The sequence below is a fragment of the Plecotus auritus genome (genome assembly GCF_963455305.1).
Source record: "Plecotus auritus genome assembly, chromosome: X".
Classification (NCBI taxonomy): Eukaryota; Metazoa; Chordata; class Mammalia; order Chiroptera; family Vespertilionidae; genus Plecotus; species Plecotus auritus.
The window spans coordinates 2,934,284-2,948,320 of record NC_137784.1 but is presented as its reverse complement, the minus strand read 5'-3'; the positions used below and the strand labels follow the sequence as shown (position 1 = coordinate 2,948,320).

The 14,037-nt window shown below is 54.2% G+C and overlaps 1 protein-coding gene across 5 annotated transcripts in view; it reads right to left on the bottom strand.

Moving 5' to 3' along the window:
• Positions 1 to 625: 625 nt before the first annotated feature.
• The window catches only part of TBL1X (transducin beta like 1 X-linked), a 137,655-nt gene continuing 124,243 nt past the window's right edge, over positions 626 to 14,037 (bottom strand). For all 5 annotated transcript variants that reach the window (XM_080653579.1, XM_080653581.1, XM_080653578.1 and 2 more), the window contains 7 exons: positions 9,850 to 9,910; positions 8,479 to 8,600; positions 5,845 to 5,919; positions 5,405 to 5,532; positions 3,734 to 3,899; positions 2,132 to 2,233; positions 626 to 1,525 (listed from right to left, as the gene is read on the bottom strand). In XM_080653579.1, coding sequence (XP_080509705.1) covers positions 1,499 to 1,525; positions 2,132 to 2,233; positions 3,734 to 3,899; positions 5,405 to 5,532; positions 5,845 to 5,919; positions 8,479 to 8,600; positions 9,850 to 9,910 — 681 coding nt within the window. In that variant the 3' untranslated portion in view covers positions 626 to 1,498. The remainder of the gene's footprint in view (positions 1,526 to 2,131; positions 2,234 to 3,733; positions 3,900 to 5,404; positions 5,533 to 5,844; positions 5,920 to 8,478; positions 8,601 to 9,849; positions 9,911 to 14,037) is intronic.

Genomic DNA, 14,037 nt, shown 5'->3' with positions numbered 1-14,037 from the left:
GCGAGGCCGAGCTCCGCGCACGGCCGCCGCCCCGTCCCCGCTGCGCCCGCAGCAACGTGTGGCCCTGCCCACCGCTCCCCGGGAACCAGCTCGGCCGGTGCAGAGGCTCCCGCTGCAAGGACGCCAACCCCGGGAGCACGAAGCCGGGCTCAGCTTTGAGAAGCGGTAAGGAGACGCCCCCCGATGAGGGAGGGAGACGCTGCTCATCCGGCGGAGAAAGGAGGGATGGAGACGGGGCGGTGACGGTGACGGTGACGTTCCGCCTGTGCTTCACCTTCGGGGCCTCCCTCCCCGTCACCTCTGACCAGCGGACCCAGCGCCGTGGGGTCAGCCGTGCCAGCCCCCCTCCCAGCGCCCCGTCCCGGGAACCAGGTGCCACCCACAGGCGACTCGGAGCAGCGCCTTGTGTGTCAGTGGCTTCCATGCCTTTTGGTTGGGGACTCGCTCCTGAGGTCACTGCGCACCCTCCTTCATCCCCCTCCTGCGGCCACACGGGCACACTCCAGGGATCCCGGGCAACGTCCTCGGATCGGTCCCCCACTCGTGCCCTCCCACCCGCCACGCAGCCCCAGGCCACGGAACCGCTCCCCGGAATAGTTTAAAATAGGAAACCGCACAAAGCTCTCTGTCTGATGGCCATGGTAGGATTTTAAAATCGTTTTAACATAAAAATATCTTTTCTTTTTTTCCAAAAATACTCCGGGCTCTCTCTCTTATAAGTCTTTTTTTCTCTCCTGTAAAAAGCCCCCCCGCCCTGCCTGCCTACATAAAGCACTTATTTTGCGGGGCAAGTGCCCGGGAGACCTAGGATGCATAGGAAACAGCTGTGACGCGGGATGGCGGGCGGGAGGGGGCAGGAGGGGGCGGGGCAGAAGAGGGGAGGAGCGAGAAAGCTGTCGGCAAAGATTTTGCCAAGTGTCCCCAAGGCCGCATCTACAGCAAACCCAGACATGGAAGGGAGGACAAAGGTGGGGGGACGGGCAAGGACAGGGAAGGGAAGAAGGCCCAGCAACGCCGCCGGAGAGCGAAGGTTGTGGGACACGGACGATCAGCCCCCCACAGGCTGGCCCTGGAATCCCTCTGCAAGCCCGCCGTGGTGTCCCCAAACTCAGGGAACCACGCAGCCCGCGGGGGGAGCGGGGTTGAGGGGGGGAGAGTTTCCTACCCCCTTTCGAGTGATCACAGCAGTTTTCTTTCTCCCCTTTTTTGGCACAGCTTTCCCCCCCGCCTGGCAGCCATCGGAGCCATCTGCACGCACCACCCGGCTGGTGGCATCAGGCTGCCCCCCTCGGATACAACTGTGTGTGTGTGAAACGCTCCGGTGAGGACTACGGAATACAGGCCCCGGGGCGTGGCCGGGGCGGGGCCGGCTCCAAAGTCAAGCCCACGTGCCACGCCCCCGCAGTCTCGCAGCTGCAGGATCGGGTCTCACGGGTGCCAAGGCCCCCGTGCCCACCGCTGGTCCATGACTTCTCTTCTCTTTCCCGGGACACTGTGGTCACTTCCGCAGATCTAACACACACACCTGTGGGGAAACAGAGAGCCCGTGACTGGCTGGAACAGTTACTGTATCAAAGGGAACATAAAAGTGACTTTGTGAAGGTTCCGGCAAGGGGCATGGCCAGGAAATGTTACTTGTATGGAAGGGAGCAGAGCCGGGCGGGCAAATTATATTGTAGAGCCCATGGATCAAATCAGGCCCGCCCAACTGTTTTATACATAAAGTTTTATTGGCACACAGTTCTGAACATTCAGAGAAACTGTACCCACAGCCTAGTCACTGAGCCTCTGACCATCCTGGGAACTAACACAGAGGCAGTGGCCATGGGCAGGGGTACGGGCCGCGACCAGTCAAGCCTGAGCTCATGGCCTTGGGAACACGAGCGGGCTACCCCGGCCCTCCGCAGCCCTCCCGCCGCCCCTGCCTCAGGGGATCACGGTAGGGCTCGGGACCCAGGAGATCCGTGGGACGCAGGCCGTGCTTTTGTCAGCAGAGGGTCCAGGCTGGGGCACCATCCAGGGTCGGAGACAGGAGCAAGGTGCTCAGCCTCGGCCCTGGGTATCGGTTGCCGGGCGTTTCCCCTTTGCACCCCACACCCCCCACCCCCAGCACACCGCGGGCGCTGCTTACAGAGCCGTCGGAAGCACTGGCGCCCACTTTGTCCCCTCGGGCGTTCCAGCAGACCTCGAAGATGCCACCAGTGCCTCGGTAGCTGTGGACCAGGCTTCCACTCTGCAAAGCAAAGCAGGCGTCAGGAGCTAAGCGGGTGGGACTGGGAGGGAGCAAGGCCAGCGCGCATCCCCGTGGTTGTATCTGAGGGCACCCTCTCCCTGGGCATCCAAGAGGTTTGCGATCCAGACAAAAGGAGCCACATAATGTGATGAGGTTTCGGCCTGGGCGGTCCCTAATGTCGTTTTTCTTCTTTAGATATATTTTTATTGATTTCAGAGAGGAAGGGAGAAGAAGAGGGATAGAGACATCCAGATGAGAGAGAATCATGGATCAGCTGCCTCCTGCACGCCCCCTGCTGGGCATGGAGCCCGCAACCCAGGCATGTGCCCCGATCTTGAGTCCAACCGTGACCTCCTGGCTCATAGGTTGATACTCAACCACTGCATGCTGACCAGGCCCTAATGTCCCTTTTCTATGCTGTCACTTTTCAGATCCACCCATCCCTGTTTCTGTGGAGAGGCGCGGTGTTCCTGGAGCGTGTGTTTTCTGCGTGGCCTGCCTGGGCTGCGAGCGGAGGGTCCCCCCTCACCTCTCCCTCTCCCAGAGCGTGGGGCTCGGGTGAGGCAGACACTGGGAAGCCTGCGGGCTCAGTGGACGCCCTGCCCATGGCAGTTCACTTGCCTCATGTACTACCAACCCTTGCCACAAGGGGGCATGGGCTCAATGCAAATGTACGGCAATGTCAAAGCAGCCATAGGGAACCCCAAGGCAGGCTGGATTACAAGGGGCAAAGGGAGGCCAGCAATCCACCCCGAGGTCACACAAACTGGATCGCTGGCCCTTTGCAACGGCTCCGACCATTTCTCCTCCATCAGCAGGAGAACCGAGGGCTGACTGCGCAACTTAACAGTCTCTACTCTACCTCTCACCCACGTCCACTCTTCTTTAAATTTATTTTTATTGATTGCAGAGAGGAAGGGAGAGGGAGAGATAGAAACATCAGTGATGAGAGAGAATCATGGATGGGCTGCCTCCTGCACGCCCCCTACTGGGGATCCAGCCCACAACCCAGGCAACTCCTTGACCGAAATCGAACCCGGGACCCTTCAGTCCGCTGAGCGCCGCCCACCTCCACTCTTTATATTCAGAACCTCTCACCCAGGGATACCCACGCTGCCGCCCTTTACTCAAAGGCTGGCTCCTTTTGACATTCCCTTTCCTACCGAAACATACCCTATTTTCATTAGGAAACTCAAAATGGCACCACAAAGCAAACACATATTCCTTCGCACCCTCCGATTTGCTACACCATGTCAGAGCTGGCCCCACCCCTTGGCTGACCCCCTGGAAAGCTCGAATGTAATGACACCTGTTGCCCCAACCTTCGTGGCCGGAAGCAGCACCTCTGGAGACAAGAGGACTGGGTTACGGTCTTCCCATCTTCCAGAAAAGGATGAGGCAGGTGACTCATTCCCCAGCACAAACTCCCCAGCGGCCACCGAGCCTGAGTCACCGAAACTTGGCCTTGGGCGGGCCGCTGGGAAAGGTCCCCGGGATTACCTGAGTGTTCCAGATGTGCACGCACTTGTCGAAGGAGCCGCTGGCCAGGTGCTTGCCGTCGGGGCTGAACGCGACGCTGTAGACAGGTTCCTGGTGTTTGGTGAGTGTGTGGATGCACACGCCGCGCTCCACGTCCCACAGCCGGACCGTGGAGTCGAACGAAGCGCTAGGAGGAAGGGCGGAAACGTCACCACAGACACTCGGGACTTTCTCCCACCTCCCCAAGGCGTGCATGCATCACGTTTTCCTTCTGTCGCTTTTACGTTTCCAGAGACAATAACAGGGATGCTTCATCGTGGCGAAAATGTGACTCTGATGCATTGACAGCAAAGCCATTGTTATAACACAACTAGTGGCCCGTTGTACGAAATTCGTGCACATTAAAAGGGAATTAGAGGAAATATTTTAACATTGCTATTCGCCCTTTCTCTATAATAGAAGTGTCAGAGATGAAAGAAAAATACTAAAATGTATATGAAAATCTCCCTCCTGTCAGAGTCTGGGGCACGCCCACCACCCGCACGCGCTTCAAAAATGCAGGAGACCCAGACCCGGCCGGCCCCACCCCCGTCAAGCCGGTCTGGGTGAGGGGCGCAGCCTCAGGTCCCCTGTCAAGCCCTGCTGGGCGGGGGGTGCAGTCTCAGTCCCCCGTCAAGCCGTGTTGGGCGGCGGGCATGCCCAGAGGTCTCCTGGCCCAGAGTTGGGGCGGGGGGTGTGGCCTGAGGTCCCCCATCAAGCCCTGCTGGGTGGGGGGCGCGACCTGAGGTCCCTCACCCCGGCCAGGCGCCATGCAGCCTCAGGTCCCTGCTGTCTGGTCGTGACGTTTTGGCATCCTGGCTAATTTGCATATTCCTCTATTATATAGAAGATAGATTCCTGTCCTTTGCTTTTTTGCATGCTGCTACTGGGGAAACGGGTTGATTTCACATTCATTGGTTCCTGCATTTTGCTGTGTGCACCATGGATCCCACACCCCAAAGCATCCCAGCATCTCCAGCCTCAGAATCTCTCCAGCTTGTTTTTCTAGACGTTCTTACTAAACACGGGGCCGAATGGCGTCCCGCGAGCACTGGGCCGAGGCAGTTCTGTGCACCGCAGCCTAAAGTGGCATGGGTCTGGGCTGCCCGCCGCGGCCACGTACCCCTCTCCCCAGTTCTGGGGACCATGCTGCTGCCCTGGGGGTTCACTATAGAAATGGCTCGGTCAGCCCTACTAGGGCAGGGCAGCCCTTTGCTGCAGCTCAGAGCCTGTGCCACCTGGACGAAGTCACGCAGGCGTCGGGCACGCTGAGCTCAGCTCTGCTTGCTCTCTCCGTCCTGATGAAAACCTTCACAAAGCCACGTGCCGGACGCCTGGACACAGAACCCACCAGCCCGGCGGGCGCAGGGATCGCAGCCTTACGCGGGCGTCCCTTCGTGGCTGTGTCTCGCGGGCCCTATCCTATCCGGGGAGCTACTCGGGTACAGTTTGGAAGAGCGCGAACTCATTCACAGCACAGCTTCGCGAGATTTCTGTGCCCTTTGATACAAGTAACATTTCCTGGCCACGTTCCTGGCCATCTCCTTTACAGACCGATGTTTCTGTGCCCTTCGATACCATAGCTGGTCCAGCCGGTGAGCAAGGCGGCTCTGGGAGCCGTGTGGGCCTGGGCTGTAGACCGGCCCCTCTTACCTTGCGAGCATGATGTTGGCGTTCGGGTTGCTGGTGGCGGGCCCGGTGGGACTCCACTTTATGGTGTAGATCTCTTTGCTGTGAGCTTGCAGGTCATGGACACACGTGTCCTGTTTCATGCTCCAGATCTAGAGTGTACATTGGGAAGCGTGTGAGCAGGCTGAGTTCTTTCTCTGGCCAGGAATGGCTCCACACCGTCACGCTGTGCGCGCTTCTCACGTTTGGGGCCTGGGGTAGCTCGCCCGCCGGCGGGTCGCTGCCCAGGCAGAGGGGTGGGCAGAATCCCGGGGGCGCCAGCGGCATCAAGTAGCCAAGGGGCAAACTTCCAGCAGCGGGAGGAGTGTTCGTTACAAAATCATCACCCAGAGCAGCCGTGAGGGTGAGACCCGCACTGCGCACGGGGGCTGCCTGGGATCCAGCAGCCCCTCCTTCCACATTACCTTTAACGTCATGTCGTCGGAGCAGGACGCCAGCAACATTCCAGAAGGATCCCACTTGATGGCATTGACCTCATTCTGAAAGAGAGCAAAGGATTTTACAAAGAAATGAAGGCCCGTGAGTAGGTACCACAACCGTCCAGCAGGGGGCAGGGGCGCCCCATCATCCCTGCAGACTATCCATAGTTTCCACCACAGGAATTAGATTTTCCTGCTGCTTACTCTGCCTTTCTCATTTAGGTAAACGCACAGCCACACGCCACGCAAAACCAGTCACCCGCATCCACGTTTCTCTAAGAAAAAACTCACACCTTGGGAGCCCATGATTTACATTTAATAAGCACAGCACAGAAAACCAGTATGACCACCGACCACTGTTTTGAAACTGACATTGACAATCATGTTCACCCTGGCCGGTGTGGCTCAGTGGCTAGAGTGTTGGCCTATGCACCGAAGGGTGGCGGGTTCAATTCCCAGTCAAGGGCATGTACTTGCAGGTTTGTCCCTGGTCCCATTCGGGCTGCATGCAGGAGGTAACCAATAGATGGGTCTCTCTCACACCAATGTTTCTCCCTCTCTCCCACTCCCTCCCTCCCTTCCACTGTCTAAAAACCAATGTCGGCGTTTTCCACCAAATTCAGGATACTGGCTATTTCTATGATCTCTCTTCAGGTTCATTAGCCTTATTTCTGCAATCTCAATCGGCTGTTAAACCCATCCATTAAGATTTTCATTTCAATAAAAAAAAAAGAAAGAAAAAAATACATTTTCATTTTAGACATTAAACCTCTCAGCTGTCAGATTTCCATTTGACCGTTGTTTTTTTTTTTAAATATAGTTTTCCGCCCTAACCGGTTTGGCTCAGTGGATAGAGCGTCGGCCTGCGGACTAAATGGTCCCAGGTTTGATTCCGGTCAAGGGCATGTGCCTTGGTTGCGGGCACATCCCCAATAGGGGGCGTGCAGGAGGCAGCTGATCGATGTTTCTAACTCTCTATCCCTCTCCCTTCCTCTCTGTAAAAAAATCAATAAAATATATTTTAAAAAATAAATAAAATATAGTTTTCCTTTCTCTGCTAACATTCCCCATCTGTTCACTCATGACGAGTATCCTTTCCTTTATGTCCTCACTCATCTGTTTAATAGCTTCTTTAAGTCCTTTCTCCAAAACCCAACACCTGGCTCATCTCAGGGTCTGTGTTTTCTCCACTGCCTGTCCATACCTGGGTCAACTCAACCACCTGAGATACTACAACAGCTCAAGCAGCAAAGGGCTGCAAAAGACCTGGTCTGCAGTTAACAGCACCTTTCTTTTCTCTTTTATTAATCACCCCACCCCCAGGAACAGTTAGATGAGAGCCATAATGGTATCACAGATTTGAGTAGGAGAGAGAAAGAGGGAAAAAAAAAGCCCTGGCTGGTTTAGCTCAGTGGGTAGTGTCAGCCTATGGACTGAAGGGTCCCAGGTTTGATTCCAGTAAAGGGCACACACCTCGGTTGCAGGCTCAATCCCTGGCTCTGGTCAGGGTGCGGTGCAGGAGGCAACCGGTCAATGTGTCTCTCTCACACAGATGTTTCTCTGTCTCTCCCTCTCCTTTCCACTCTCTCTAAAAAAATCAATAAAAAAGTATCCTCAGGTGAGGATTAACAAAAGAATAAATAATAAAAAAATTAAATGTGTTAATAGAAACATTCAAAAAGCAGGTCACAAATCTGCTTAAAGGAACATCAGTAGCATTTTAATAGGATATAGGAAATCATGCTGCAAAAAATATTCCTATCATTTAAAAATCCAAGGGATAAGTAGGCCGTCACAGCAGCTTTTTTTTTAAATAGATTTTTATTGATTTCAGAGAGGAAGGGAGAGGGAGAGAGAGATAGAAACATCAATGATGAGAGAGAATCATCGATTGGCTGCCTCCTACAGGACCCCTATTGGGGATGGAGCCCGCAACCTGGGCATGCGCCCTGACCTGCCGGAAGCCAATTCCAGCATGTCATAATTGCAAGAGTTTCATCTAAAGGTTGATGGAACTTGGGGACTCAACAAGGGCTGAGTCACATATGTTATCGCCTGCTGGAATGGTTAAAGGCATTTCCCCAAACCTGAAAAGGATGCACTAAATTGATTGTTTGCTGCCAGACAGCTCAGGGAATCTTAATCTACATGTTATTGCCTCCTACTGGCCAAACACCTGAACAGCCGTAGGCCATTCCCCATTCTGACAATGGACTCTGTAGAGGAAACCCTACCCTTTGAAGTGTATATCTTCACCTTGCCTTAGGACAATTTGTGTTAATAAAAAGCAAAGGGTCCTGAGACAAGGAGAACTTAGTTTCTTTAGCCAGGCTCCTCTGATCCCCAATGCCTTTCAAAATTATCTTTCATCTCTGGACTCGTATTCAATCTATGCATAGCCCTTCTCCAGATTCCAGAAGCCCTCTAGATGCTGGATCAAGACCATCAGCGTTTAATGTCGCCCAATGTCTGGCACTGACCAGAATCGAACCTGGGACCCTTTAGTCCGAAGCTTTATCCACTGAGCCAAACCGGCTAGGGCTGTCACAGAGTCTTTTAATCCGAGGCTCCCCCGTCCTGGCACATGCCCATGAACTTAAGCACCGTCCTCCCACTTACCGTGTGTCCCTGAAAGGTTTTGACGGGGCGGTCACAGCTGAGTCTGCAGACGTGAATGCACATGTCGGTACTACAGGAGGCGAAGGTCGTGTTGTTCTGCCAGTCCACATCAAGGGCGGGGGCTGCAGGCGGGAAAGGGAGTGGAACACTGGAGTCTCTAGAGCCCGGGCTGCCCCACGTGGCCTGCTGTGGCCACAACACACAGAGGGACGTGACTAGGCCCACAGCAGCGGCTGCACACCCGTGGGAAAGACGCCCCACCTCAGGGAGACCCTGCTGTCTTGGCCCACGTCTGGGGATCTGGATTTCCGAAGGTTCCCACCATTCCCTAACTGATAAGAGCAGCTTCTGCACTTAAATTGCAAACTAGTAGTTTACGCCAGTTCCTTCCAGGAGTCTGGAACCTGGGTCCAAGCCAGGGAGAGGCTGCCTGCAGTACCAGCCTCCAAGAAGATCCTGGACATGAGTCTCCACTGAGCTCCAGGTGGCCTGTCACACTCACCTCCGGGAATTCAGCCTGTCCTTGGCGACCCCCGGAGAGAAGACCACTGCCAACGCTGGATTTCACCCTGTGATCTTTCCCCTCTCGGCTGACTGTGCTCTATGTCCTTCCGCCGTGACAAACCTGAGCTGGGCCTCCCCATGTGGGCACGGTCTCAGGGATCCCCAACACGGCTCCCCTGGGCTGGCAGGAGAAAGGAGGCCACACTGGTCCTGGGAATCCCCATGTGGGCACGGTCTCAGGGATCCCCAACATGGCTCCCCTGGGCTGGCAGGGGAAAGGAGGCCACACTGGTCCTGGGACTCCCCATGTGGGCACGGTCTCAGGGATCCCCAACACGGCTCCCCTGGGCTGGCAGGGGAAAGGAGGCCACACTGGTCCTGGGATTGGTTCCCTGGGGTGTTTTTCACGCTTTGATGTTGGGGAATCTGTACCGTGGACGCCTCAGAGCACTGTGATTACAGCTGGATCCCATGGACACACTCCTTGTAGTAGTCAGGAATACCTCACAAGACATATCATGGGAACGCTGCACTATTATTTCCAAACTAGAGGCCTGGTGCATGACATTCATACACTGGGGGGAGTCCCTCAGCCTGGCCTGCGCCCTCTCCCAGTCCAGGAGCCCTTAGGGGATGTCCGACTGATGGCTTAGGCCTGCTCGCCAGCCGTGAGCCCCGCTCAGGGCTTCTGGCTGAGCGGCGCTCCCCCTATGGGAGCACACTGAGCACCAGGGGGCAGCTCTTGCATTGAGCATCTGCCCCCTGGTGGTCAGTGCGCGTCATAGTCTGGTCGTTCCGCCGTTTTGGTCAATTTGCATATTAGCTTTTTATGGTATAGGATTACAAAACCAAACCAAAAGAACTCACCAGAGTGAAACGGAAACTGCTGTTTGGCTTCTCCCGTGTGGGCATCCCAAATTATTGTTGTCTGTACTCCGCAAACGAAAAGGAAACGTTAGTGAGTGTTCTTCTCGCCGTCTTCTCTCGGAAGACGAGGCAGGGGCCCCTCCTCCCTCCACTCCAGTGCTGCCCAATTAACACAGGACGCAAGCCACGCGGGGAGCTCTGTTTCCGAGTAAATAAGCACTCGATAAAAAAAGAAAAAGAGGGAACTGTGAAAACTACCTTTTCTTTACGTTTTTTGGTGCTGTGACTCGGATATGAACCGAGGTTGCTGTGGCCATGAAACTGCTTTTTCACTACACATTTTATTTTACCCCAGTCTGGCCAAAATACTGTTTCAACCTGTGGCCAGTGTATAGCTGTTCATGAGCTCCTGGGCAGCCTTTGTGCCTACGTCTGTGGAAGCCGGTGTTTCAGATGTAACCATCTCCAGAGCCAGGTGGGCTGGTGGCGACTCCACAAGACACAGCCGCTGTAACTGATCACTGGCAAAGTACCAATATGGTGGGGGTTCCCCTCTCCCATTACAAGGTGAAAAAACTCATAAAAAAGCAGGGGTGGGCAAACTTTTTGACTCAAGGGCCACAATGGGTTCTTAAACTGGACCGGAGGGCCGCAACAAAAGCATGGATGGAGTGTTTGTGTGAACTAATATAAATGCAAAGTAAAGGAGCGGAGGGGAGAGCAAGAGAACCGGATAGAACAGCCGGATCTGGCCTGCGGGCCGTAGTTTGCCCAAGGCTGTAATAAAGCGTATCTACGTATCTTTCCGGCACTTTTCCAAATGAAGAGCTAAGGAAGAAACGGGCATTTCTGAAAACTGCCCAGGGCATCGGTCACGCCCCGAATTGGGGATAAAGAGCAGAGCAACTGAGCCGCACTGGCACGAGGCACCCGCGCAGCGGTCTATAAAGAAGGGAGAGAGCCGAAACCGGTTTGGCTCAGTGGATAGAGCGTCAGCCTGCGGACTGAAAGGTCCCGGGTTCGATTCCGGTCAAGGGCATGTACCTTGGTGGCGGGCACAACCCCAGTAGGAGGTGTGCAGGAGGCAGCTGATCGATGTTTCTCTCTCATCGATGTTTCTAGCTCTCTATCCCTCTCCCTTCCTCTCTGTAAAAAATCAATAAAATATATTAAAAAAAAAAAAAAAAAAAAAAAAAAAAAGAAGGGAGAGAGACGGTTTCCCTGGAAAACAAGCAGGAATCCTGAGGAATCTCCTTGGTGTTGGGAAGACAGGGAAGCCCGGGAGGCAGCTCAGGGAAACCACTGGGATTTCGTCTTCATCAGCTCACTTAACCGGAACCTCCCTGTGGCCAACAAGAGAGCTCCTGGTTGAAGAAGAACTGGTTGTAAGTTGTGTTGATGGCAGGCATTTTCAGAGGAAATACTCGGGGCAGTGAGTACCTCTGAAACCGGATTAAGGATTCTCGACGTTTTGGGTCAGCTCTAGACCAATGAACATCTTTTGCTCATTTCGTTGGGTGGGTCTAACACTTTTCTGACTCCCCAAAACCAGGTGCTGCCGAGAATATATAAACTCACAATTCTGATGCAATTTCACACACTACATCAGTAATCAAGTCATTTGGTTGATGTCTACATTAGATATACCCCAGACAAAAGAAAACATTCATTACGCAGGAGCTGTTAAGAATCTGAACTAGCTCGGCTGGCGTGGCTCAGGGGTTGAGCGCTGACCTATGAACCAGGAGGTTGGGGTTCTATTCCTGGTCAGGGCACATGCCCGGGTTGCACGGTTGCGGGTTCATTCCCCAGTGTGGGGCGTGCAGGAGGCAGCCGATCAATGATTCTCTCTCATCATAGATGTTTCTATCTCTCCCTCTCCCTTGCTCTCAGAAATCAATTCAAATGTATTCATTAAAAAAAAGAAAGAATCTGAAATATACTTTAGCCCCCTGGGGTTGCTTCCACTGAAGGTCAGCACCAGATTCCCCATAAATTACACTTCCTCCCGGGCATTACTATCTGAACGCTATTATTATCTCGGCCGTGGCTGGCTGGTGAAGGCAGACAGTGCGTTGCCAAAGGCCGACAGAACTGCAAACGTGCACTTCCAGTGACCAAATAGCTCAGGTCCTGGTAGTGACCACTGACCATCGGGTGGAAAATCAGACGTGAATATGAGAACAGTAGCTCCTGAGGCAGTAAGGAGGTGGGGACGCAAAGCACTGGCTACTCTTCTGTGAAAGGGCAGTAACTGCGGGCCGGACCCAGGGGCTGCCTCCAACCCACGTCCTCTCCACACCAGTGTGTCCCTGGTCAGCGTGTCCCTGGTCAGCATGTCCCTGGGTCAGCATGTCCATGGTCAGCGTGTCCCTGGTCAGCGTGTCCCTGGGTCAGCGTGTCCCTGAGCCAGCGTGTCCCTGAGCCAGCGTGTTCATGGTCAGTGTGTACCTGGTCAGTGTGTCCCTGAGCCAGTGTGTCCCTGAGCCAGCGTGTCCCTGGTCAGTGTGTCCCTGGGCCAGCGTGTCTCTGGTCAGCGTGTTCCTGGCCAGCGTGTCCCTGGGCCAGTGTGTCCCTGGCCAGCGTGTCCCTAGGCAAGTCCGCAAGGCTCTCTGTGGCCTGGGGTCCATGTTCTGTATGCCCACCTCCCATCCGAGAGCACCCAATAGGCCAACAGAGGCGGGAAAGTGCTCCTTCAGGTTGCTGATTACCCCTACAAGTTACTGTAGTAACCGCATCAGCCACGTACAAGACGCAGTGGTGTGTGGGGAGCACCTGACGTAGAGCCCCTCATTGAAAGTCCGGCGGCCGCTCCACGAGAGCCTCTAGCTAGTGTGCCAACCACAACGCCTCAGCTTCTCATATTGGGAATGAGGCTGTCGCCCGGCTGGCATGGCTCAGTGCTTGAAAGTTGACCTAGGAACCAGGAGATAACGGTTCGATTTCCGGTCAAGGGCACGTGCCTGGGTTGTGGGCTCAGTCCCCAGTGTGGGTGTGCAGGAGGCAGCTGAATGATGACTCTCATCGTTGATGCTTTTATCTTTCTGTTCCTCTCTTTGTCTCTGAAATCAATAAAAATAGAGGAAAAAAAGAAAAGAGCCCTAGCCGGTTTGGCTCAGTGGACAGAGCGGCCTGCGGACTGAAGGGTCCTGGTTCAATTCCAGTCAGGGCACATGCCTGGGTTGCAGGCTCGATCCCCAGGAGGGGTGTGCAGAAGGCAGCTGATCCATGGTTCTCATCATTGATGTTTCTATCTCTCTCTCCTTCTCCCTTCTTCTCTGAAATCAATAAAAATATGTTTGTTTTTAAACGAAAGGTAAAAGGAAATGAGACTGCGAAGTTGGAACAAAGGGTTTACTGGCTTAAAAGAGAGAGATAAAGAAGACACAATTCAATGGCCTAGAGGGTCACATTGGAGAGTGGAGTTCAGCAAAGCTCTTTTTGCCAAGGGCCAGATGGCCAGGACTTTCGGCCCTAAGGCTGTCGCTGAGCTGTGTGCACCTCAAGTGAACAGGGGAGCTTTGCACCACGGTCTGTGGAGTGTGCGACATATTAAGACATGACGGGCGCCTGGCTGGCGTGGCTCAGTGGTTGAGCATTGACCAAGGAACCAGGAGGTCACGGTTCGATTTACATTCAGAGCACATGCCCGGGTTGCGGGATGGATCCCCAGTAGGGGGCGTGCAGGAGGCAGTGGATCAATGATTCTCTCTCATCATTGATGTTTCTGTCTCTCCTTCTCCATTCCTCTCTGAAGTCAGTAAAAACATATTTTAAAAACATATATACACCAAGTGGCCAGATTATGATGATCTCTGAATGCATAATAATCTGGCCACTCAGTGTGTGTGAGTGTGTGTGTGTGTGTGTGTGTGTGTGTGTGTGTGTGCATTAGAGGCCCAGTGCATGAATTCGTGCATGGGTGGGGTTCGGCCAGCCTGGTCAGGGGGAGGGGACATGGGCGGTTGGCCGGCCTGCCTGCTGGTCGAACTCCTGGTTGAGGGGACAATTTGCATATTAGCCTTTTATTATATAGGAAATACACTGAGTGGCCAGATGATTATGTGTTCAGAGATCATCATAATCTGGCCACTCGGTGTATGCTGTATATATATATAAAAAAGTAACGGGCTAGAAATGGCCGGCAAGGTCACCGCCAAGCACCACGCATTTCTTAAGAGGAAGCAG